Source organism: Phocoena sinus, chromosome 3 (genome assembly GCF_008692025.1).
Source record: "Phocoena sinus isolate mPhoSin1 chromosome 3, mPhoSin1.pri, whole genome shotgun sequence".
Classification (NCBI taxonomy): domain Eukaryota; kingdom Metazoa; phylum Chordata; class Mammalia; order Artiodactyla; family Phocoenidae; genus Phocoena; species Phocoena sinus.
Window position 1 is genome coordinate 81,397,802 of NC_045765.1, and position 26,021 is coordinate 81,423,822.

General features: G+C 38.1%; 1 protein-coding gene across 2 annotated transcripts; it reads left to right on the plus strand.

Annotated features, from left to right (window-relative positions):
* The first annotated feature begins 330 nt into the window (after nt 1-330).
* STARD4 (StAR related lipid transfer domain containing 4) lies at nt 331-25,615 on the plus strand. Of its 2 annotated transcripts, none has more exons than XM_032626764.1 (6): nt 331-595; nt 14,582-14,695; nt 15,639-15,688; nt 19,611-19,737; nt 20,582-20,696; nt 21,972-25,615. In XM_032626764.1, the coding sequence occupies exons 1-6, from the start codon at nt 557-559 to the stop codon at nt 22,199-22,201; spliced, it is 675 nt and encodes a 224-aa protein (XP_032482655.1). In that variant the 5' UTR covers nt 331-556; the 3' UTR covers nt 22,202-25,615. The 2 variants fall into 2 exon arrangements, with proteins under 2 accessions (XP_032482655.1, XP_032482656.1); XM_032626765.1 differs by having other exon boundaries at nt 573-595; nt 14,570-14,695.
* Nucleotides 25,616-26,021: the final 406 nt, after the last annotated feature.

Below are 26,021 nucleotides of genomic sequence, written 5' to 3' on the forward strand. Positions count from 1 at the left end.
TTCAGAATTAATTGGCCACAGGGCACCCTTCCAGAGCCAAACCCACAGGCGACTCCACACACGCAGCTGGCCCGGAGACCGTCAACTCTCACCCGACGCGGAATCAGTCCATCTCTCGGCGACCAATCAGCGCTCCGCACGCTGCCGCGCCAGCCAATCCCTGCAAACACACGTTGCTTCTGCCAACTTTTGCCGCTACCCATCCCCGGAGGCCAGGGTTCGAGCCGGGGGCGTGGTTGCAGGGTTCGGCCCGCCTTCCCCGGAAGGCTTGATGCCTTCCAATTGGCTGCAACTGGCAGTGACTTGGCGACCATTGGCTGATGCCGCCGGTAGCCTCGGCGGGCGGGGAAGCCGAGAGAGCTGTAGAGTTAGTATTGCAGAAAGAGTGAGTTTCCTGTGTACCCGGCACGCCTGATCTCGGTCGCACTCCTTGCTTCACCTCAAGTAGCCTTGAGTAGAAGCACGGAGGTGAGGCCGCCTGGAGGCGGAGCGACAGAGTGGTCTTCCCGGACCTGCTCCGGGCAGTGGGAGAGGGAAGCCGCCGTGGAGGTCCAGGATGGCGGAACCGGCGTCCGGACGTGTGTGGACCTCACAGGTAAGAGAAAACTGAGGGTAAGGGTCGCGCTGGTTGGATCCCAGGGCTTGCCCCTCTCCTCCTCAACCCAGTTCACCAGCGTTAGGACGCCGATTAGGCCCAAATTACTTCATCTGTTAAATGGGGAAAGGGCGGTAATAACCTCGCTTCGGGGGGCCTGGGTGAAGATTCATTGAGATACCGTTCTGTGATGGGCACAGTGCTTCCTGGTTCTTAGTAGGTGCACAGACAACAGAAGGTCCATTCCCTCACACCAGGCTTTGACGGAGCTGTGTTGTTAAGAGGCAGTGTTTTCCGAGTGCTTACTATCTTCCAAGTTCGGTACTAAATATGTTAACTCTTGTAATTCCTCAATAAATTAATGTTGCTGTTATCCCTAATTTACAATTAAGAAAGATTACCTGAGATTTTTTAGGTTCAGCAGCCAAGACAAAATATGGCAAATTCAACATGATGTCAGATTTTTAGAGTCTCTTGCAGTCTTTGATCAGCTTCCAGTGTTTTACAGAATAGACCTTTAGTCTCTGGAGGCAGAGGTCCTGGGTTGGAATTCTGACTCCATCACTTATGGGCTGTGTGATCTTGGACAAGTGACTTAACCTCCGTGTTGATACTTTCCCTTTCTGTAAAATAGAGACAATAATAGGATGGGCTCTTAAGGTTATTTATGAGGATTAAATGAAATAATACAATTTGAAGTGGCCAGAAAGACTGATCACATAGTAAATGATCAATAAATGTTAGCTATTATTATGTTTTTAAATAAAGGATTAGAGCATTAGGAGCTTGAACATTAACTTGGACTCAAACTTAAAGCTGTGACATTATTAGAAATTAATATTGTCTTAAGTGTTGTAGAAGTCTCATTGGTGTTATAAAGCTTGTCCTAAAATAAGCCAAAGTGAGCACTGAATCGGAGTATCATCAGTCACGTTGCAGATGAAGACTTACCCTGTTGCATTCCTGCTACAGCCAGTCTCAAAAATGAGAAACTACCGTACTTGACTAATTGGAAAAGCTAAATTACTAATTCAAAATTGATTGGCAATTAAGCCTATGCTGGAATTTTTATGTTAGGTAGAAAATATTTAATTTACAAGGCCTTGGTTTGCACATCTTGGGGAAGATCTATGGCATGTTAAATTGAAGCTATTCACATACATGAAACATATCAATCAGGTAACTGAAGGTGAAACGATTCTGATATGAGTTTCTTTAATACGTGAATTCTGACTTAATCATACTACATAAGTACAAACGGATTTTTATGGCATTCACTTTTTATTAGAGGTTAAAATGTTTATTATATTCCATAGTTAATTAAAACCTATGGCCATTTCACTGACATTTGACAAAAATTAAAATTGTATCCGTCAAAGACTGTGGTGCTGATAGATGGCCTCAAGAAAATTTTTTTTTTTTTTTTTTTTTTTGGTGGTACGCGGGCCTCTCACTATTGTGGCCTCTCCCGTTGCGGAGCACAGGCTCTGGACTCGCAGGCTCAGAGGCCATGGCTCACAGGCCTAGCCACTTCACGGTATGTGGGATCTCCCCAGACCGGGGTGTGAACCCGTGTCCGCTGCATCAGCAGGCAGACTCTCAACCACTGCGCCACCAGGGAAGCTCAAGAAAATTTTTTAACCTGTGAAGGCTGCCCACTCAATGGTGGCAGCAACTGCCTACACTAGTAGTCACTTCAAAAACATAAACATAGAAAACGTGACCAAAAAGGTTAGAGTAAGAAAGAAAAAAGGTGGACATTACTTAGCACCTGGCTATAGAATTGTCAAGAGTATGTAACCCATTTATGGAGCTGTTAGATTCTGATACAGTTAAGTGGTACCTGTTTTCTCTGACATGGAAGTGTTGGAGAGTTTCCTGCTATAAGGTCAGCAAGGACAATAAAAGAAAGAGGGAGTTCAGAATGGTATTTAAAACATTTCCTGAAATTCTCCACAGATAGAGATTGCAATAGGGCAAATTGCATGCTTTCTTTTCAATTAATGTGAGTGCCCTATTATATTAAGAGAGCACCAAGACCTTGATAACCCCAGTGTTGTTCCCCTATCCGCACCCCACCTTGGTTTTTGAGAGATTCTCTTTCTTGCCTGTCTAAACACAGATGATCAGTTTAGAAAGTAACTGTTATTCCCTTTGGACTTAACCCTTGCATGGATTTTTTTCATCAAGATTAACTGCCTGGTTAAATACTTCGTTGGGCTAAAAGAGAGATTTCCAAGTTTATACTTACTTTATTTTCTTCCTTTCCTACCTCCTACTCCACCACCACTAGAGAGGCTCATTAATAGGAGTTTTTAACATTGGCGGGGGAGCTAACATAGTCTTAAGAGGGGTCCAGGAAAGAAGAGTAGAAATTAGGCAATGAGCTTGGCCAAAATATAAAAGGGCCCATAGGACATATTAGGGAGTTTAGATTTTATACTAACCAGTAGGAGTGAATGATAACTAAGGTAAACACCTTAAAGTTTCAGATTCTTATCTTTATAGGTAGTTTTTATTGCTTACTTTTTGTATGCTAGATTTACCTAAAGGTAATGTTGTCTATGCTAACAGTAGCTTTCCACTTCATCTTTGATTTCTATCAAAGAGTTTTGAAAATACTCATCTGCTAGCCACAGGAACCTGGCATGTGACCTCTGTATTTAAAGAATGTTGTTTAATCATAATGATCCTTAGTAATGGATAAATTAAATTTCTTTTTCAAGTCCTCTCTAAGAACTTGTGTTTGTTTATAACATACCCTTAAATAAGGTCATTGTACTGGCTATCAAGTTGGCAGTCTCTTGAGTGGAAATGGGATCTATTCCTGACTGGCAGACTTTTTAAATGAGCTAATCCACTTCTTATGGGTAGGATCTATAATTATTAGATATTTCACATCACTTTCATAGATCCAAAATTCTATATTACTGAATTTTCTATATATACTTTCCTATGTTTCTGAAGGGATATACCACCCCAAAACATGCCATTTCAGAATAAAGGTTACTTTGAGCTGAAGGCAATTAAGAAGCAGCAGACACGGAAAGAACTATTTATCCTTCCACTATCTGCCTAAAAATGGGACATAAATATCCTTTGGTGAAGGTCTTCCCTCTCCTCTCTCCTATACCAGGAGAATAACTGCTATCACTGGAGATAGAAAGTTGAACTGAGATGGTCTACACAAACAAACCACTAAAATAGCCTTTACCTTTTTTTTTGCCTTTACCTTTTATTAGTGTCTTCCCATATATTTATCTTGCCATAATTTACCACCCCTAGAAGCTCAAACCCCTTTTCCCTTGTCTTGTCATTTCTCCAGAGTTTATCACCCTTTAAGATGGTGTATAAGCTCCGGGTATATAAGCTTCTCTGGGTCTCCAGTTATTTTCTATGAAAGCCTCTTTGCATAAAAAAATTAAATATTGACATCAAGTAAACTTTGCCTTTTTTTCTGTTAATCTATCTTTTGTCAATTTAATTGCAGGTCTCAGGGACAGAGCATAAGAAAATAGAGGAAAAGATTTTTTATTCCTCCCTGAACTTCTGTATCATTTTATTTTTTCCATATCATATCTTTTTTCTTTATTTTTTTCAGCATAATTTGTTTGCAGTATTTACTCTTTTTTTAAACATCTTTATTGGAGTATAATTGCTTTACAATGGTGTGTTACTTTCTGCTTTATAACAAAGTGAATCAGTTATACATATACATATATCCCCATATCTCTTCCCTCTTGCGTCTTCCTCCCTCCCGCCCTCCCTATCCCACCCCTCTAGGTGGTCACAAAGCACTGAGCTCATCTTCCTGTGCTATGTGGCTGCTTCGCACTAGATATCTATTTTACGTTTGGTAGTGTATATATGTCCATGCCATCTCTCACTTTCTCCCAGCTTACCCTTCCCCCTCCCCATGTCCTCAAGTCCATTCTCTAGTAGGTCTGCGTCTTTATTCCTGTCTTGGCCCTAGGTTCTTCATGACCATTTTTTTTTAGATTCCATATATATGTGTTAGCATACGGTATTTGTTTTTCTCTTTCTGACTTACTTCACTCTGTATGACAGACTCTAAGTCCATCCACCTCACTACAAATAACTCAGTTTCATTTCTTTTTATGGCTGAGTGATATTCCATTGTATACATGTGCCACATTTTCTTTATCCATTCATCTGTCGATGGATGTGTCCATGTCCTGGCTATTGTAAATAGAGCTGCAATGAACATTTTGGTACATGACTCTTTTTGAATTATGGTTTTCTCAGGGTATATGCCCAGTAGTGGGATTGCTGGCTCATATGGTAGTTCTATTTGTAGTTTTTTAAGGAACTTCCATACTGTTCTCCATAGTGGCTGTATCAATTTACATTCCCACCAACAGTGCAAGAGGGTTCTCTTTTCTCCACACCCTCTCCAGCATTCATTGTTTCTAGATTTTTTGATGATGGCCATTCTGACTGGTGTGAGATGATATCTCACTGTAGTTTTGATTTGCATTTCTCTAATGATTAATGATGTTGTGCATTCTTTCATGTGTTTGCTGGAAATCTGTACATCTTCTTTGGAAGGTCTTCTGCCCATTTTTGGATTGGGTTGTTTGTGTTTTTGATATTGAGCTGAATGAGCTGCTTGTAAATTTTGGAGATGAATCCTTTGTCCGTTGCTTCATTTGCAAATATTTTCTCCCATTCTGAGGGTTGTCTTTTTGTCTTGTTTATGGTTTCTTTGGTGTGAAAAAGCTTTGAAGTTTCATTAGGTCCCATTTGTTTATTTTTGTTTTTATTTCCATTGCTCTAGGAGGTGGGGCTAAAAGGATCTTGATGTCATTTACGTCATAGAGTGTTCTGCCTATGTTTTCCTCTAAGAGTTTCATAGTGTCTGACCTTACATTTAGGTCTTTAATCCATTTTCAGTTTATTTTTGTGTACGGTGTTAGGGAGTGATCTAATTTCATTCTTTTACATATACCTGTCAAGTTTTCCCAGCACCATTTATCGAAGAGGCTGTCTTTTCTCCATTGTATATTCTTGCCTCCTTTATGAAAGATAAGGTGATCATATGTGCTTGAGTTTATCTCTGGGCTTTCTATCCTGTTCCATTGATCTATATTTCTGTTTTTGTGCCAGTACCATACTGTCTTGATTACTGTAGCTTTGTATTATAGTCTGTAGTCAGGGAGCCTGCTCCCTTCAGCTCTGTTTTTCTTTCTCAAGATTGCTTTGGCTATTTGGGGTCTTTTGTGTTTCCATAGAAATTGTGAAATTTTTTGTTCTAGTTCTGTGAAAAATGCCAGTGGTAGTTTGATAGGGATTGCATTGAATCTGTAGATTGCTTTGGGTAGTAGAGTCATTTTCACAATGTTGATTCTTCCAATCCAAGAACATGGTATATCTCTCCATCTATTTGTATCATCTTTAATTTCTTTCATCAGTGTCTTATAATTTTCTGCAAAGAGGTCTTTTGTCTCCTTAGGTAGGTTTATTCCTAGATATTTTATTCTTTTTGTTGCAGTGGTAAATGGGAGTGTTTTCTTGATTTTACTTTCAGATTTTTCATTATTAGTGTATAGAAATGCAAGAGATTTCTGTGCATTAACTTTGTATCCTGCTACTTTACCAAATTCATTGATTAGCTCTAGTATTTTTCTGGTAGCATCTTTAGGATTCTCTATGTATAGTATCATGTCATCTGCAAACAGTGACAGCTTTACTTCTTTTCCGATATGGATTCCTTTTATTTCCTTTTCTTCTCTGATTGCTGTGGCTAAAACTTCTAAAACTATGTTGAATAAGAGTGGTGAGAGTAGGCAACCTTGTCTTATTCCTGATCTTAGTGGAAATGCTTTCAGTTTTTCACCATTGAGGACGATGTTGGCTGTGGGTTTGTCATATATGCACTTTATTATGTTGAGGAAAGTTCCCTCTATGCCTACTTTCTGCAGGGTTTTTATCATAAATGGGTGTTGAATTTTGTTGAAAGCTTTGTCTTCATCTATTGAGATGATCATATGGTTTTTCTCCTTCAATTTGTTAATATGGTGTATCACGTTGATTGATTTGCGTATATTGAAGAATCCTTGCATTTCTGGAATAAACCCCACTTGATCATGGTTTATGATCCTTTTAATGTGCTGTTGGATTCTGTTTGCTAGTATTTTGTTGAGGATTTTTGCATCTATGTTCATCAGTGATATTGGCCTGTAGTTTTCTTTCTTTGTGACATCCTTGTCTGGTTTTGGTATCAAGGTGATGGTGGCCTCGTAGAATGAGTTTGGGAGTGTTCCTCCCTCTGCTATATTTTGGAAGAGTTTGAGAAGGATAGGTGTTAGCTCTTCTCTAAATGTTTGATAGAATTCGCCTGTGAAGCCATCTGGTCCTGGGCTTTTGTTTGTTGGAAGATTTTTAATCACAGTCTCAATTTCAGCGCTTGTGATTGGTCTGTTCATATTTTCTATTTCTTCCTGATTCAGTCTTGGCACGTTGTGCATTTCTAAGAATTTGTCCATTTCTTCCAGGTTGTCCATTTTATTGGCATAGAGTTGCTTGTAGTAATCTCTCATGATCTTTTGTATTTCTGCAGTGTCAGTTGTTACTTCTCCTTTTTCATTTCTAATTCTATTGATTTGAATCTTCTCCCTTTTTTTCTTGATGAGTCTGGCTAGTTGTTTATCAATTTTGTATATCTTCTCAAAGAACCAGCTTTTAGTTTTATTGATCTTTGCTATCGTTTCCTTCATTTCTTTTTCATTTATTTCTGATCTGATTTTTATGATTTCTTTCCTTCTGCTTACTTTGGGGGGGTTTTTGTTCTTCTTTCTCTAATTGCTTTAGATGTAAGGTTAGGTTTTTTATTTGAGATGTTTCTTATTTCTTAAGGTAGGATTGTATTGCTATAAACTTCCCTCTTAGAACTGCTTTTGCTGCATCCCATAGGTTTTGGATCATCGTGTTTTCATTGTTATTTGTTTCTAGGTGTTTTTTGATTTCCTCTTTGATTTCTTCAGTGATCTCTTGGTTATTAAGTAGTGTATTGTTTAGCCTCCATGTGTTTGTATTTTTTACAGATTTTTTTCCTGTAATTGATATCTAGTCTCATAGAGTTGTGGTCAGAAATGATTGATACGATTTCAATTTTCTTAAATTTACCAAGGATTGACTTGTGACCCAGGATATGATCTATCGTGGAGAATGTTCCATGAGCCCTTGAGAAGAAAGTGTATTCTGTTGTTTTTGGATGGAATGTCCTATAAATATCAATTAAGTCCATCTTGTTTAATATGTAATTTAAAGCTTGTGTTTCCTTATTTATTTTCATTTTGGATGATCTGTCCATTGGTGAGAGTAGAGTGTTAAAGTCCCCTACTATGATTGTGTTACTGTCGATTTCCCATTTTATGGCTGTTAGTATTTGCCTTATGTATTGAGATGCTCCTATGTTGGGTGCATAAATATTTACAATTGTTATATCTTCTTCTTGGATTAACCCCTTAATCATTATGTAGTGTCCTTCTTTGTCTCTTCTAATAGTCTTTATTTTAAAGTCTATTTTGTCTGATATGAGAATTGCCACTCCAGCTTTCTTTTGGTTTCCATTTGCATGAAATATCTTTTTCCATCCCCTTACTTTCAGTGTGTATGTGTCTCTAGTTCTGAAGTGGGTCTCTTGTAGACAGCATATATACGGGTCTTGTTTTTGTATCCATTCAGCCAGTCGATGTCTTTGGGTGGGAGCATTTAATCCATTTACATTTAAGGTAATTATCGATATGTATGTTCCTATTACCATTTTCTTAATTGTTTTGGGTTTGTTATTGTAGGTATTTTCCTTCTCTTGTGTTTCCTGCCGAGAGAAGTTCCTTTAGCATTTGTTTTAAAGCTGGTTTGGTGGTGGTGAATTCTCTTAGCTTTTGTTTGTAAAGGTTTTAATTTCTCTGTCCAATCTGAATGAGATTCTTGCTGGGTAGAGTAATCTTGGTTGTAGGTTTTTCCCTTTCATCACTTTAGATATGTCCTGCCACTCCCTTCTGGCTTGCAGAGTTTCTGCTGAAAGATCAACTGTGAACCTTATGGGGATTCCCTTGTGTGTTATTTTTCCCTTGCTGCTTTTAATATTTTTTCTTTGTATTTAATTTTTGATAGTTTGATTATTATGTGTCTTGGCATGTTTCTCTTTGGATTTATCCTGTATGGGACTCTGTGTGCTTCCTGGACTTGATTAACTATTTCCTTCCGCTTATTAGGGAAGTTTTCAACTATAATCTCTTCAAATATTTTCTCAGTCCCTTTCTTTTGCTCTTCTTCTTCTGGGACCCCTATAATTCGAATGTTGTTGCGTTTAATGTTGTCCCAGAAGTCTCTGAGACTGTCCTCAGTTCTTTTCATTCTTTTTTTTTTTATTCTTCTCTGCAGTAGTTATTTCCACTATTTTATATTCCAGGTCACTTATCCGTTCTTCTGCCTAGTTATTCTGCTATTGATCCCTTCTAGAGAATTTTTAATTTCATTTATTGTGTTGTTCATCATTGTTTGTTTGCTCTTTAGTTCTTCTAGGTCCTTGTTAAACGTTTCTTGTAATTTCTCCATTCTATTTGCAAGATTTTGGATCATGTTTACTATCATTATTCCGAATTCTTTTTCAGGTAGACTGCCTATTTCCTCTTCATTTGTTAGGTCTGGTGGGTTTTTATCTTGCTCCTTCATCTGCTGTGTTTCTCTGTATTCTCATTTTGCTTAACTTACTGTTTTTGGGGTCTCCTTTTCTCAGGCTGCAGGTTTGTAGTTCCCATTGTTTTTGTTGTCTGCCCCCAGTGGCTAAGGTTGGTTCAGTGGGTTGTGTAGGCTTCCTGGTGGAGGAGACTAGTGCCTGTGTTCTGGAAGATAAGGCTGGATCTTGTCTTTTTGGTGGGCAGGTTCATGTCTGGTGGTGTGTTTTAGAGTGTCTGTGACCTTATTATGATTTTAGGCAGCCTCTCTGCTAATGGGTGGGGCTGTGTTCCTGTCTTGCTTGTTGTTTGGCATAGGGTGTCCATCAATGTAGCTTGCTGGTCATTGAGTGGAGTTGGGTGTTGGCGTTGAGATGGAGATCTCTGGGAGATTTTTGCCATTTGATATTATGTGGAGCTGGGAGGTCTCTGGTGGGCCATTGTTCTGAATTTGGCTCTCCCACCTCAGAGGCACAGCCCTGATGCCTGGCTGGAGCACCAAGAGCCTGTTATCCACACAGCTCAGAATAAAAGCGAGAAAAAAAGAAAGAATGAATGAATGAAAGAAAGAAAGAAAGAAAGAGATAAAATAAAATTATTAAAATAAAAAATAATTATTAAAATTTTTTTAAGTAATAAAAAAAGAATGAAGAGAGCAACCAAACCAAAAAAAACAAATCCACCAATGATAACAAGTGCTAAAAACTATACTAAAAAAAAGGAAAAAAAAAAAGGACAGACAGCACCCAATGACAAATGGTAAAACCAAAGGTGTACAGACAAAATCACACACAGAAACACACACATATACACTCACAAAAGGAGAAAAAGGGAAAAAAAATATATATATCATTCCTCCCAAAGTCCACCTCCTCAATTTAGGATGATTCGTTGTCTATTCAGGTATTCCACAGATGCAGGGTACATTAAGTTGACTGTGGAGATTTAATCCGTTGCTCCTGAGTCTCCTGGGAGAGATTTCCCTTTCTCTTCTTTGTTTGCACAGCTCCTGGGGTTCAGCTTTGGATTTGGCCCCGCCTCTGCATGTAGGTCGCCTGAGGGCATCTGTTCTTCGCTCACACAGGACGGGGTTAAAGGAGCAGCTGCTCCGGGGGCTGTGGCTCACTCGGGCCGGGGGGAGGGAGGGGTTCGGAGTGCGGGGCGACCCTGCGGCGGCAGAGGCCGGCGTGACGTTGCAGCAGCCTGAGGAGCGCCGTGTGTTCTCCCGGGGAAGTTCTCCCTGGATCACGGGACCCTGGCCGTGGCGGGCTGCTCAGGCTCCCGGGAGGGGCGGTGTGGATAGTGACCTGTGCTTGCACACAGGCTTCTTGGTGGCTGCAGCAGCAGCCTTAGCATCTCATGCCCGCCTCTGGGGTCCGCACTGATCGCTGCGGCTCGCCCCTGTCTCTGGAGCTCCTTTAAGCAGCGCTCTTAATCCCCTCTCCTCGCACACCAGGAAACGAAAGAGGCAAGAAAAAGTCTCTTGCCTCTTCGGCAGGTCCAGAGTTTTTCCCGGACTCCCTGCCTGCTAGCTGTGGCGCACTAGCCCCCTTCAGGCTATGTTCACGCCGCCAAACCCAGTCCTCTCCCTGGGATCCGGACCGAAGTCCGAGCCTCAGCTCCCAGCCCCGCCCACCCCGGCGGGTGAGCAGACAAGCCTCTCGGGCTGGTGAGTGCCGGTCGGCACCGATCCTCTGTGTGGGAATCTCTCCGCTTTGCCCCCCACACCCCTGTTGCTGTGTTCTCCTCCGCGGCTCCGAAGCTTCCCCCTCTGCCACCCGCAGTCTCCGCCTGCGAAGGGGCTTCCTAGTGTGTGGAAACCTTTCTTCCTTCACAGCTCCCTCCCACTGGTGCAGGTCCCGTCCCTATCCTTTTGTCTCTGTTTATTCTTTTTTCTTTTGCCCTACCCAGGTACGTGGGGAGTTTCTTGCCTTTTGGGAAGTCTGAGGTCTTCTGCCAGCGTTCAGTAGGTGTTCTGTAGGAGTTGTTCCACGTGTAGATGTATTTCTGTTGTATCTGTGGGGAGGAAGGTGATCTCAGCGTGTTACTCTTCCGCCATCTTGAATCCCCTTATATCATTTTAGTGTTTATCATGTTTCATGGCTTTTATGTTCTACTTTGTGCTGGTTAAATATTGACTATAGCACTGACTTTTTTTTGCACTTTAGATTAGTGGTTGTCACTCCTGACTGGTTAAAAGAATGATCAGTGAGGCTTTTTATAGGACCTAGATCTGGGGCCTATTCTAGAGCAGACCTACTGAACCGGGCTATCTGGCTGTGGACCATGAAATCTAATATCCAAAAACGGTGTCACAGAAAACCAGAGGCAGACACACATGAAAGTGGTAAAGGCAAATCTTATTCAATAACTATCGCAATAGTGGAAAAGAAACCTTGGTATAGAACTAGGCTTCATTCTGAATACAACAAGGGCACGTAGGGGTGTATAGCCAAGGAGCAGGGTGGGTGTCAGTGAATGAAAATTACTAAGAGGAAACATTAGAGGAAGGGAGATTCGCCTTAAACCAACTTGACAGGATTCTTGCTGAAGGCAGGCCAGGGGGATAAGATTGAGGTGGGATAAGGAAATTTGAGGGTAGGGGATTTTCACTAAACTGACTCAGCAGGATTCTTGCTAAAACTAGATTAAGGGGTCCAAGGACAAGCCCAAAGTCCTCGTCACAAAGAGGACTCAGAGGAGACTTCCCTGGTGGTCCAGTGGTTAAGAATCTGCCTTCCAATGCAAGGGACGCGGGTTTGATCTCTGGTTGGGGAACTACGAGCCCACATGCCATGAGGCAACTAAGCCCATGCGCTCTAGAACCCGTGCCTCACAACTAGAGAGACTGCGTGCCGCAACTACTGAGCCTGTGTGCTCTGGAGCCTGCACACACTGAGTAGAGAGAAGCCCACATGCCTCAATGAAGAGCCCACACCACTACTGAAGATTCTGCATGCCGCAACTAAGACCTGATGCAGCCAAAAAAAAAAAAAAAATGAGGACTCAGAGGAGCCCAACCAAGGAGAGAGTCTTTGTCAACATTAACAGCTATTACAAATTATAACAACATGATTCTGATGTATGCATTTGTAGTGAGAATTGCATCCTTATTCCCATAGAGGTTTGAGCCTTGATATTTCATTTAGATCTTTTCTTGATCTTTTTAGTAGTAACTTCATGATCCTGTAAATGGACAGCTTTCTTCCAAAGCCTTTTCTTCTTTAGCCTTTTACTGGAGAGTACCATGGCACCAAAAGGAGAGAAGTTAAGACCAAATAAATCATGTTTTGAAGCAAACACACTTCAACAAATATTAAGGTCCTACTGTGTTCCAGGTAGTGTTCTAGTTGGTGGGGATATAGTAGTGAAAAAGGCAGACATGGGACAGCCACTCTATTAGTTGGGGACATGGTAGTCAAAGAGTAGAATATAGTACATCAATAAATAAACAAGTTGATTTCACATAGTGATGCACTATGAAGAAAATAAAAGAAGAATATAATAGTGATTTGGGGAAGGTTGTATTAAGGACAGGAGGTTTAATCTGAAATTATTATTACAGGTTGTTATTAGTCATGCTCAGATTTGGGATCTACTAATCCAGGTAGGGAAATAATAGTAAGTACAAAGGCCCGAAGTCAGTGACAAGCTTGATGTATTTAAGGGACAGAAAGAAAATCAGTAGGAGAAGAGCATTGTAGGCAATGGTATGTGATCAATCTCCTAATATCTATTAAGGGTGATTCCAAGGTTTTTGACATTGAGCAACTGGCTCAATTATCATTTTAATAGTAAAATTATTAAGATGAGGAAGACTGAGGCAAATTGAAGGAAGACTGGGGCAGCAAGAGATGCCCATTAGGTGTGAAGCCCTAAATATAGGCTTCTGGATGTGGGATTTTGGATCTGTGTGTGTGTGTCTGTCTGTCTCTGTCTCTCCCTCTCCTTTTTTCCCTCCCTTCCTCTTCTTTCCACGTGGGCCTTTCCACATATCAGCTTCAGGATAACCAGACTTCTTGTATGCTTACATGTTGATCAAAGGCTCCCAGAGCGATTATTCTAAGAGTGACGTACAGAGGCTGCATGAAATTTTCTAACCTAGCTGCAGAGGTCATGCAGTGTCACAGACTGCACCTTTTTTTTTTTTTCATTGTAAATGCTTTGTTGCTTTTTATTCATTTTTTTCACTTTATTTATTTTTATTGGAGTATAGTTGCTTTACAATGTTGTGTTAGTTTCTGCTGTACAGCAAAGTGAATCAGCTATACATATACATATATCCTCTTCCTTGGATTTCCTTCCCATTTAGGTCACCACAGAGCACTGAGTAGAGTTCCCTGTGCTATACAGTCGGTGTTCATTAGTTATCTATTTTATACATAGTAGTGTATATATGTCAATCCCTCTTGATGGGAAGTGTGTCACAGGATTTGCAGCAATGTTTTAAAATGATCACATTATAGAATCCCTCATTATATTAAGTTTATTATCTTAAAAGATTAGTAATCATTTCCCTTTTAAAGTATTGTTGAACAATAACATACCTTTGGAATTATTAATGATATAGTACTTTCCTCTCTGTATAGTTAAAATTATTGCCTTAAAATTATAAACCACTTGTTTATGCTGTACTGGTGGTTCTAAGGTCTTCATATCACCTCCTATGTTACACAGATAACTCACTGAATCCTATGACACTTCATCAAATGAAATAAAACATTGAAGACAATAGAGTTCTTCAAACTTTTGAAATTCTTCAGAGGTCTCTAGCTCTATCCTTAAAGGATGTAAGAGGAGGTTTCCAATTGTGGTTGTCATTTGTTTGCTAGAATGAGTCTTATATCTGTTGGCTGGTAAAATGAAAATTTTCAATGGCTGAATCTCTAAGGAATTTTTAAAGAGTTTATGCCTTGTGTGTTATTTTTGTATTTTTGAAAAAGCAGTATTTTTTTTAAGTTATCTGGAATTTTATAATTTATTCCTTTGGGTTAGATTCTATTAGAAAGGGAAATAGGATTGTATTTTATTTTTTATATGAGTGATTTTAATAACTCAACATATGTGATTCTTATCCCTATGTGTTTCACACCTTGGAAGCTTTTAGAAAAAAATCCTATGGCCAGGTCTTACCCTCAGGGATCCTGATTAGTTGATTTGGGATGGGGTCCAGGTATAGGTATCTTTTACAACTCCCCAGGTGATTCTTTTATGAAGCCATATTTGAGACCCAACTGCATCTAACTCTGGTATTTGCTGATGATAATCTTAGTCTCTGTAACAGGGAAAACAAATGGAAGACCTGCCTGATGCAGCTGTTTTGGCGACTAGACTTAAAAACACTCTCATCCAATACCACAGTCTTGAAGATGACAAGTGGCGAGTTGCTAAGAAAATGGTAAATTAATTAAATTACTTATGCTTGAGGGTGTATCTTCTGTCTAATGAGCTGGTGGATGACTTTCAAAATGGTACGGAAAAATATGGACCATACTTTAGATGAATGTGCGGGATAGATAAACGTGCTAATATAGTTGATGGTTTACTGTCTCACGAAGGAAGAAACATAATCCTGCACTGCTTTCATTAGTTCTTCAGATATTGGACACAAGAATAGACTCATGGCAACAAGACTGTAAAGAGCAGCCTCTCAAGTCAGTAAATAAAATGTCATTGTCAGTTTAAGGAAGTATAGTAATTGATAATTTGAAATTGTTTCAGATATTTTAACAAGCCTGTGAGAATGGCCAGTTAGTATTTTTTTTACCAATATGACATACCTGAGTGTTGACAGAGCCAATCCTTGAACCCAGGACTCTTCCAGTTAAGTCCTATGGCTATTCTGCTATTCAGAATTTCTTGGGAAATGATCTAGAAAAAAATGTAGGGACTAATTCAAGGTAGCACTGTCATAATAGATTTGAATTGTTTAATTTTAAAAAGATGTGAGCAAGTTCAGAATGAAGTATTTAACATTTCTATTATCTCAGTCTAAATGTGTCAGTAATGGTAAATAGATGAGATTGGAATGGGGCAAATAATAATGGCCAATGAGATAGTGCCATCACCGAATCTTAACAGTGTTTGGGTGTCATTAAGCTATTGAAAAACCTTTTGTAGGGGTTTGTAATTTAAATAAGATGTGTACTACTTTCAGATACAGAAGAAATTCAGATATGGATTATTTTATGGTATAAATTACTTTTGTGTATTTCTTTGAATATTTACTTATGTTTTATTTTCATGCAAAAGCTAATGCTGTAGAATTTATGAAATTGTCAGTTTTATATCCAGGTTTCCACCTATGTAATTATCAGTATACACTGTTTTTATTTTTCTAGAAAGATGTAACAATTTGGAGGAAACCTTCAGAAGAATTTAATGGATATCTGTAAGTAAATTCCTGTAGTGTTACGTAGCTCTTAGGACATTGCTAAACTTCAGATATATACACACCTACACACATGATCACTGAATAATCATTGCCAGCAAAATTTGGCTTTTGCTTTAAGATGTTAAACTTTCTGAGAAGCAAATCCTGTTATGAATTCAAAGCCTTTAAAATGTCCATATCCCTGGGGGACAGAGTTGGTGGTGAGGGGATCATAAATAATATGATATCATAAATGATATCAGATAGCTGATAAAATCTTAATTTCTTACTATGGTGTATAAGACCCTTCTAATATTCTTTCTGCATTTATTCAGTGCTGTAGCATATTTTATTTTATTTTTTTGCACGGGCCTCTCACCGTCACGGCCTCTCCCGCTGCGGAGCACAGGCTCCAGATGCGCAGGCCCAGCCCCTCCGCGGCATGTGGGATTCTCCCGGACCGGGGCATGAACCCGTGTCCCCTGCATCGGCAGGCGGACTCTCAACCACTGCGCCACCAGGGAAGCCCCTGTAGCATATTTTATTCTAAGAAATTTATCTTGAAGAAATCATGGGAAAATTAATAGTTATTTAAACTTGTCTCTTCCATCACAGTATTACTTAAAATATTAAAAATTACAAATAACCTGAATAATCAATTGTTGGGGAATGATTAAATTATAAAATGTGCTATTTTACAGCCTTTAAAAACATAATAAAATGCTCAAGATACAATGAAAAGTGAATAAAGCAGAATACTAAACTGTATGTAGCACAATCATGGGTTGACTTTAAATATATATTTTTTATATATTAAAATGTTTTATTTAACACAAAATATATACCTCTAGATGTCAGTTTTATGTGTGATTTTTACTTCTGTTTTTTGATTTTTGCATATAGTTGAACACGAATTATGCCTTTAACCAGTAAAAAAATATTGTTTTTTAAAGCCAGAGGAGATAGTTGCCACGTGAAATTGGAGTGGAATAGTCACATCCTTGGGACTCAGCACTTTTTAAAATGAAACTGTTGACTGAACTTACTATATACAGTGTATTTTGAAGTGTATTACCAAAGATAGCATTTCCAGGAAGATAAGTTGTACAGTATTTATGAGGACAGGGAAACTGGAGTTGGATTAAACATTGTAAGCAAGTGTAGAAGTTACTCCTTTAGATCAGTAATCCCTGCTGGGGCTGAAAAAGTGTAAAAAGTGCCAAGGGAGCACTATGCTTGGTGATATGGAAAAACTTCATAGGGGAGCTAATATTGGAGCAGAGTCTTAAAGAACGAATAGGTATTTCTTAGGGAATGAAGGATAAATTCATATTCCAGGCAGAGAGAATTTCATTTACTACGTTCACACAGATGGGAAACACTTTAAGGAGTTTATTTAGGGAAGTTGAAATTGTGTTTGTATAGCTGGAACATTAAGTATGGGGGTGGGGAGAGGATGTCTGAAGGATTTTTTTTTTTTTTTTCTTTTGCGGTACGCGGGCCTGTCACTGTTGTGGCCTCTCCCATTGCGGAGCATAGGCTCCGGACGCGCAGGCTCAGCGGCCATGGCTCACGGGCCCAGCCGCTCCGCGGCATGTGGGATCTTCCCGGACCGGGGCACGAACCCGTGTCCCCTGCATCGGCAGGCGGACTCTCAACCACTGCGCCACCAGGGAAGCCCTCTGAAGGATTTTTGAATTCTAAACTAAGGCATTCAGTTTTGCGTTACCTACTGCTCAACCCTACCCATACATCCCAGGTCCTCAGAGGATTTTGCATTTGTTCTAATAACAATTGTGAAAGAGAAATGAGCATGGAAAGTTTAGAGAAGAGCTTGTATCCTGGGGGTCCATGGCTAGCTTCTTGAAGTGTCCCTAAGATTCTATACAAAGTTTTGTGACAATGTGTATGTTCCTGGGAAGAGATCTGTGGCTTTTTTCAGATTCTTAAAGAGTTATATGATCAGAAGAGCTAGAAACTGATGCAGTGTTGAGTTGGACACAGAGTTCCCAAACTAAGGACATAGCATGGGAGTTGAAAAGGACAAATGAACTTGAAAGAGATTTATGATAGTGATGGTGGTGGTGACAATGATGATGGCGATGATAGCTAACTAACATTTATTGAAAACCAGATATTGTTCTAAGCAGTTTACGTTTGGAAAATCATCTTGATGAAACATGGTGACTTATTAGTTCTGACTATTGGAATGGGGTTAAGAGAAAAAGAAGAGTCAAAATTGAATCCCAGATTTCTAATTTGTGCCCGAAGTAATTTGTATTACCCACCTCCTACCCCCACCCTCACCCCAAGTTAGAGAACACAGGCAGAAGAGCAGACTTAGGATGGAGCATAATATAAGCTTGAGCTTGAGAGATTTACAAAATGATAAAAAGGCTTCAGATGCTTAAAAAGAGAAAAAAGACCCCTGAAAACAGTGATGGAGTTAAAGCCAATCTACCTCTCTTTTCTTTCCTCCCCAGAGATAACTACTCTCTTGAAGTTGTGTGTATTATTCCTGTTTCACACTGTGACTGTGTGTGTGTGTGTGTGTGTGTGTGTGTGTGTGTTTTAGTAATACGCTTTAATTTTTTCTGTTCAATACTGTGTTTTCAAGAGTTACCCATGTTGATCTAGTCTTTCACTTCTGTATTCATATACCACAATGTGTTTATCTGTGTTTGCAAGTTTGCCTACTGATGAATTTTCAGGTTGTTGTGAATTCTTCTCTACAGTAAGCTTTTTGGTACATGTCTCCTTCTATACACATGTAACATTTTCTTGGGATGTGCCTGTGTCTTAGGGACATACATCATCCCACTTTACTGCATGTGGCCGAATTGCTCTCTAAAGGGGTGGTAGCACTTTGAGAGTTCTCATTCCCTTCCATTCAACACTTGTTATTAAGTTTTTAATCTCTGTCAGTTTTTCAGGGGTATGAGATGGTGTATTGCTAGTAATTACTTGATTATGAGTGAAATTGAGCATCTTCTCTAAGTTTATTGACATTTCAGGTCAATCTTGTCCTTTGCCCATCTTTTGTTTGGATTGTCCTCTTCTCATTGTTTCATAGGAATTAATCATATATCCTCTATAGTAAGTATATATCTGTATATATGTGTTGCACTTATCTTCTTCCACTCTGTGGCTAGTTTTTAAAGAAATTACTTATTTTGTCATTTGTGGTATGTAAGTTTTTAATTTTAACCATCTTGTGTAATTTGTGTTTTTGTGTGTTTTATGTATTCAAGTAATCCCCCTGTATCCTGAGGTCACAAAGATGGTCACTTGTATATTTTTCTCAAAATTAAAAATTTTTACCTTTTACATAGTGGTATTTAGTCTATCTGGAGGTATTCTGAATGATGTGAAGTAAGAATTCAGTTTTTATTCTCTCTGTTAGGATAACTGTTGAATCCAAACACCATTTTTGAACTAGTATATCTTTTTCCTACTGGTATGTAATGCCACCTTTGAAATATGTCAAGTTCTGATATTATTCATGAGTCAATCCTGGGCATTCTATTCTAGGGTGACCTATATTTCTATTCCTAATAAAAAGGTTTCAAAAGTTAGGGTAAGAATATGCATATACTAATAACATGTTAGAACATAGCTGAGAAAAGAAGAGCATATGAAATAAATGGAAGCATTACAGTGTTCTACAGACTGCTGTTGGCTACACCATAACATGAAGGTATTTTACTATGTTTATGATAATGCGTAAGATAGCCTTCAAATCTCTTATTAGATTTGAGGACGTTTTAGAGTACATTCTGATGAAGTAATTGACAGAACCTAATTTATCAGAAAAGTCGGGATTTACTCTTTTTAAAAAATCTTCATTAAATTTTATTTTTTTTGATGTGAGCTCTGAACTGTGAGAGCATGCTGAAATTTTTCATTCTAATAGCATTTGACTTTCATATGTTTTCTCCAGCTTCAAAGCCCAAGGTGTTATAGACGATGTCGTCAATAGTGTAATAGACCATATACGCCCAGGTCCCTGTCGCTTGGATTGGGACAGCTTAATGACCTCATTGGATATTTTGGAGTACTTTGAAGAGGTATTTGTTTAGAAATGTTGCTTCAGATTGTGTGTGTGTGTGTGTGTGTGTGTGTGTGTGCGCATGTGCACATGTGTATACTTGCATTCATTATATTCATTGCTTTGAGAATAAGTAGTCATGGCAAAGATCTCACAGGGGAATCCTTGCTGCCTTTTAAAAAGCTTGAGTTTCCTCATATTAATAATGAGTGTTAGTCAGAACTGAGTTTGTTTTCTGCAATAGCTTTACCCTTGCTGCTTAAGAAAATCATCAGTGTCTTTAATTGTAAAACTTTAGCTGAGGTTCTGAAATCTAAAATTCTGAAAATACCACCATCATATTCAGGTTTCTAGGTAATAGTATGTAGGTTTTCCATTAACATTTAGCCAAAATCAAAGATAAAAATGCCACCTTAGGCATTAGAGAATTATGTAACCTAAGTGGCTTTCTTTCTTTGTCTGTTTTTATTAATTCATTCCTTGCCATGTTTGAATTCCTTTATTGACACATTTGGTGTTTTAGTCAAAGTACTTGTGGATTTTATCTTATACACGTACAGTCTATACTACCTGCTTCCATTTTTATCATATAGGGTAAGAGGTGACTCTACTGAAACAGAGATTTGGATACTGGGTAACTTACCTCTGTGTTTTGATTGTATATTCTCTTCAAGTCCATACAGTTGCCGTGAGATATAGAATAGAGATCTAAACCTGTCAGAATCACTGTAAGAAATGTTATTAATATTTATTATAACACATTTTAAGTGAGTGTTAATTTTTTACTAAAGATTAACTTATGATATATGAGTCTATGTGTGTATTTCTTATAGTACTAACAGCTGTTACCTGTTCTCTTTCAGAATTGCTGTGTGATGCGTTATACTACTGCTGGTCAGCTTTGGAATATAATTTCCCCAAGAGAGTTTGTTGACTTCTCGTATACCGTGGACTATAAAGAAGGGCTTTTATCCTGTGGTAATTGTCTCAGAACCTTTTACTTTCTCTCGGTTTGTTTTAAATTTTGAGTTTTCTAGGCTGGATGTTTCTTTCTACACAAGATACATTTTCAACTTTCATACTTATTTTTTAAAAATTTATTTTATTTAATTTATTTAGTTTTGGCTACATTGGGTCTTCGTTGCTGCGCATGCACGGGCTTTCTCTAGTTGTGGCGAGCAGGGGCTGCTCTTTGTTGCGGTGCGTGGGCTTCTCACTGCGGTGGCTTCTCTTATTACGGAGCTCGGGCTCTAGGCACATGGGCTTCAGTAATTGTGGCGTGCGGGCTCAGTAGTTGTGGCTTGTGGGCTCTAGAGCGCAGGCTCTATAGTTGTGGCACACGGGCTCAGTTGCTCCGTGGCATGTGGGATCCTCCTGGACCAGGGATTGAACCTGTGTCCCCTGCGTTGGCAGGCAGATTCTTAACGACTGCGCCACCAGGGAAGTCCCCATAGTTATTTTATAACCAATAAGCTCTGTTTGCAAATGCTAAACCCTAGGGATTAAAATAACAATATCGAGAAGGTTTTTGCAATCTTTCTGATGAGTTTTTGTTCCCCGTTACACAGTATCCTTCAGGTCACAGCTAACAAATATGGAACGCGTGACTGCCTCTAAGAAAGGGATCTAGTCGTTGGGTTTCCTTCTAAGTCACTCTCAAGAAACAGCTTCTTAGTCATATACTTAGAAAAAATAGGCTTGGTATGTGTTAGAGTACTTTTTCTTCCTTGATCTGTGTAATATTTTTCTTTTCAAAATTAAAGATACTATTAGAAGGCTTCTGCTTTCTAAAATATATCTATAGGTAAATTAATATTTGTGTATGTACGATATATTTGAGTTGGCAGTTGTAGGTACACATCTACCTGTTTAATCTGAACCAGCCAGAACCAAAGTTTGATATGGTAGTGCCTGTGGGGAGCAGTGGTGGTACATAGGTTTGATTATTAGTACCTTGAGGCCTCGCTACTACAGAGAAGATTTGTAGTTTCCAAGGAGTTACCAGGATGACATGATGCCATTTATTCTGAAGGGATTAGAACTTTCCCCATTACATATCTACCAGCCTCTGTCAGAATTCCACTTAGTAATTATCTTTTTCATTCTTCCACGGTCACTCTTGGGGCTTAATTTTCATCTACATGGATAAGAAGAAAAATATGTAAATAAGAAATCTGATAATATTTTTTAGTGAGAGTTTTAGATTAATGTCAGTCATTGCTATTAATAGTGTCATTTTAAATTGCCTTGTAGGGGTAAGTCTTGACTGGAGTGAAAAGAGATCAGAATTTGTTCGTGGATATAACCATCCCTGTGGTTGGTTTTGTGTTCCTCTTAAAGACAGTCCAAACCGGAGTCTTTTGACAGGCTATATTCAGACGGATCTGCGTGGAATGATTCCCCAGTCTGCAGTAGATACAGCCATGGCAAGCACTTTAATCAACTTCTATGGTGATTTACAAAAAGCCTTACAAAAGGCATAATATGTTTAAACTTATAGTATTATATTCCCTGAATCAACTCTCTCTTAGCTGCATGGCCTGTAAAAATCATCCTTTCCTGTCTTCTGCATAGCCTGTAGAAAATTTTGAGATGTTTTTGGTTTATTTTATTCCTAAAGTAAATAGCTATCTAGTGTGGGCATTTCAGTTTTCCTAAACAGTTATTTGCACATTGTTTGGTATGGTGATATGTCTAGGAATGGAGAGTATGACAGAAATCCACCAAGAAGTAGATATTGAGAACTCTTAAGAAATTGAATAGTGCCTCAGTATGAATATTTTGGCTACTTAGAAATTAGAGAAAGCCAAGCTTCATGCTGGTAGGTTAAAATCACCTATTTTAGAGCTTTATGAACATTCTGTAAAAGTGTTAATTTGGGGAGGAGTTAAATATTAATGCTTTACTTCTCGTATGCTCTATGAGTTTAACAATATCTTGGACTAAAGAAAAAAAGCTCTTCTCTATACTTTATAAAGATGAACTTCATTGTCAGTTGACTTGTACTACTTTACCTATTGAAAATATCAGAAATAAGAAAAGAATAGGTATTATAGTAAAATGCAATTCAGTTTTGATACCTGGATAGTATTATTTTATAGATATCTTAAAAAATGTATTCATATCTTTATGGGCTTTTATTTTGGGAGTCTTAAAAGCATTTATGAATGAATAAGACAGTGTGAAAAACTGCCAGATATGTGCTGGGACACCACATTGATTGGACAGTATTCTGGGTTATGTGAAATGGGTGGTGGTATCCAATACTGACCAATAGAGAATCATCTCTCTAGAAAGTCAAATTCAGTGAATGTTTTATACATGTTTGAGTTTTAAATGTGTCACTCAACTCATAAAGTATAACTACGTCATAAGCATTCACAATTCTGATGTAACTTCAGTCTGGAACTAGAACGAATGCATTCATAGATTTATCTAAATGCCTGGATGAGTCATTTTATAACTAGAATGGACTATAATATGTCTCTCGATTCTGTGGCTGCATTAAATGAACACTCCTAAATGATTTTAACATTCCACATGGTCTTTGACTTTTGAACTATCCACCTAGTTTACATCTTCTTTTTTTTTTTTTTTTTTTTTGGTTAATATGGGGTAAAGAGAGCTCTGGGAATAGTATTTACTAGATAGGCCACCAAAAGCACAAAACTGTATAGTGGTTCAATTGCATGAAGGTGTGATCTGTGTTTTACTTTCCTGTGTTTTCCTGAGTGTAAAGAAAGCATAAGTCATAGTTCTTCAGACCCATTTTGCTAAAGTGGAAAAAGTAGAGCTGACTTATTTTTATTGTTTTGGTGTGGAGATGATGTTCAAAAAAAGCAAAAGGTGGCAGCACCATAATATCCATAGTGAATAATCTCACAAATTTTAGATTGAAAATAGTTTGTTTCAAGGTCTGATAGAAGCAATGCACAAACGATCCTATGCTCTTAACTTGAAATTTATTAATCACCAATATGTTTTTCCAAATTGACTATAATTTTTGAGCTGCTGGATTTCTCTGCTACTTTTTTTTTTTCTTGCAATAGGGAAAGAGAAATGAGCAGTTTAGCTTTCAGTTTCACATGGAAATTGTTAAATGTTAATTTTGACTCAATCTGTTGTCTTTTATTTGGTATTAGTGTAGAGCAGGAGGTTTCTTACATTCCAGTATTCAGTCTAGCATGACAAAATACCAGCAGATGTCCAATTATAGGGTGCCCAGATTGGGTAAGTTTGCAACAAGATGTACATTATTATAAGGGCTATTATCGCCTGAGCTGGGTGCCACTAGTAAACTGTCCACTTTCAGCTACTCTGTGTTCCCTTTGTTTTTTTGTAACTTATACCTCCAACTAGTGATGACATAATCCACTGTTGAATGAGGACCCATTGCAGGTAACAAGACGCTCATGGAAAAATTTTCATTGCAATGTTGAGCCGTATGATGGATTGAAGAATTATATTTGAATTACCTGAAATGTATATGCAGCTTCTAGATGGCACTTTAAATCTGCTGGGCTCTAGCTGTGTACTTTAAAAAAAAAAACAAACAGCTTTATTGAGGTATAATTTCCAATGCTATACAATTTACCAGTTATAAGTATACAATCCGTTGATTTTTGAATACATTTATAGTTATGCAGCCATCACAACAGTCCAATTTTAGAATAGTTCTATCACCCAAAAGATCCCTTTTGCGTGTTTGTGGAATCATACATAACCAAAGTTTAGCACAGTTGCTAGTATACAGAAGATGATGGAAAAGATTAGAGCACGTTTTGTTTGGTTTTGTTTTCAAGAGTAGAGGTGTATTTGATTCTAAGCTCAGGAATCTTGTGATAATGTATTATATATGTTATGTCAATTATCATAATGATATGAAATTTAACAATGTGGATTGGGATTAATATTAACATGTAATAGAGTCTGCTGTTTCTATAGCAGTGCTGTAGAATAGAAAAATAATGTGAGCCATATATGTAATTTAAAATTTTCTAGCAGTCGCATTAAAAAAATTAAAAGAAACAGCTGAAGTTAATTTTAATAATACAGTACATTTCACTCAATATATCCAAAATATTATCATTTCAACATGTAATCACTGTAAAAATCTTTAAGATAGCTTACATTCTTCTTTTATACTGATTTTTTGATTTCTGGTGTATATTTTACTAATTTGGGCTAGCCACATTTCAAGTTAATTTTAGTAACTTTTAATAACACACAGTTCTATATTAATCTGTATATTAATTTGTCTTTCTATAATATGAAGTAGAGAATTTCATAGAATCCCTCTCTTAAATACAAAATCTTTTCTGTTCTCTGAAGCCTTCAGTGCTTGCTAAACGTGGACTCCTTAACATTGGAAATAAATCAGTTGTGATTGTCAGTAAAATAAAAATTACAGCCCCAAAAGATTTTCCTTTGAAGATAATTAACTTTTCATAGGGCAGTTGATGAAATGAAAGAATGTCATCTGCCGTGTAGTTATGTGGTTGATTATTTTCTCTGGCTTATAGCTAGTTTGTATTAGAAACACGTGTATGCAGGAAACACTTGGCATGGTACTGTTTTCAGTACATGGTACCTATTTTTTTAAGGAAATTAGTTTCATACAAGAAAAAAACAATTTATCATAAGTGATACTTCTGCATGAAATATTAGCTTGTATTGATAATCCTTGATTAATCCTTGAAGTTTAACACAATACGCAGCAAAAATAATTATGAGAATTTAGTGTTCTGCAGTTATGTACAGTATAAACTGCTAGAGTATTAAAGACAGATTGTTAATGTTAAAAATCTCTTCATTTCACTGTTCATTGAGGCTGGATGTATTTGAAACTGTAGATTTCTATATGTAAAATTATCTCCCAATAAAAAAGTCCTTTCTTACTCTCCTCCCTCTTTCTTTCCTAACTGAAGGACATTTTATCAACACTCAAGTTGAATTAAATTAACCTCTTAAGCTAAAAACTCTGTAATGGAGGTTGCCTCTGGAGAAGATAGGAAAACATTGCCCAATTTAAACTCCTAATGTCTATTGAGCTTTTAGGTATGAGTAATTCCCTTTGATGTGGATAAAAGCTTTACCTGTTTATTTAAGAGCACGCTAGCATCCTTAGAATCAGTTGTTAAAATCCAGTTTCTTTTAATTAAGTGGATACTGTAGCTATCCCAAACCTATGCATAAATTAACAGAACCCAGAAAAGCTAGGGGACTTGACCAGGTGTCCATTAGACCCTGTGCTGTATAATTACTTGTCCAGTCTATCTCCCATGCCTTTCTTATTCAAATTCC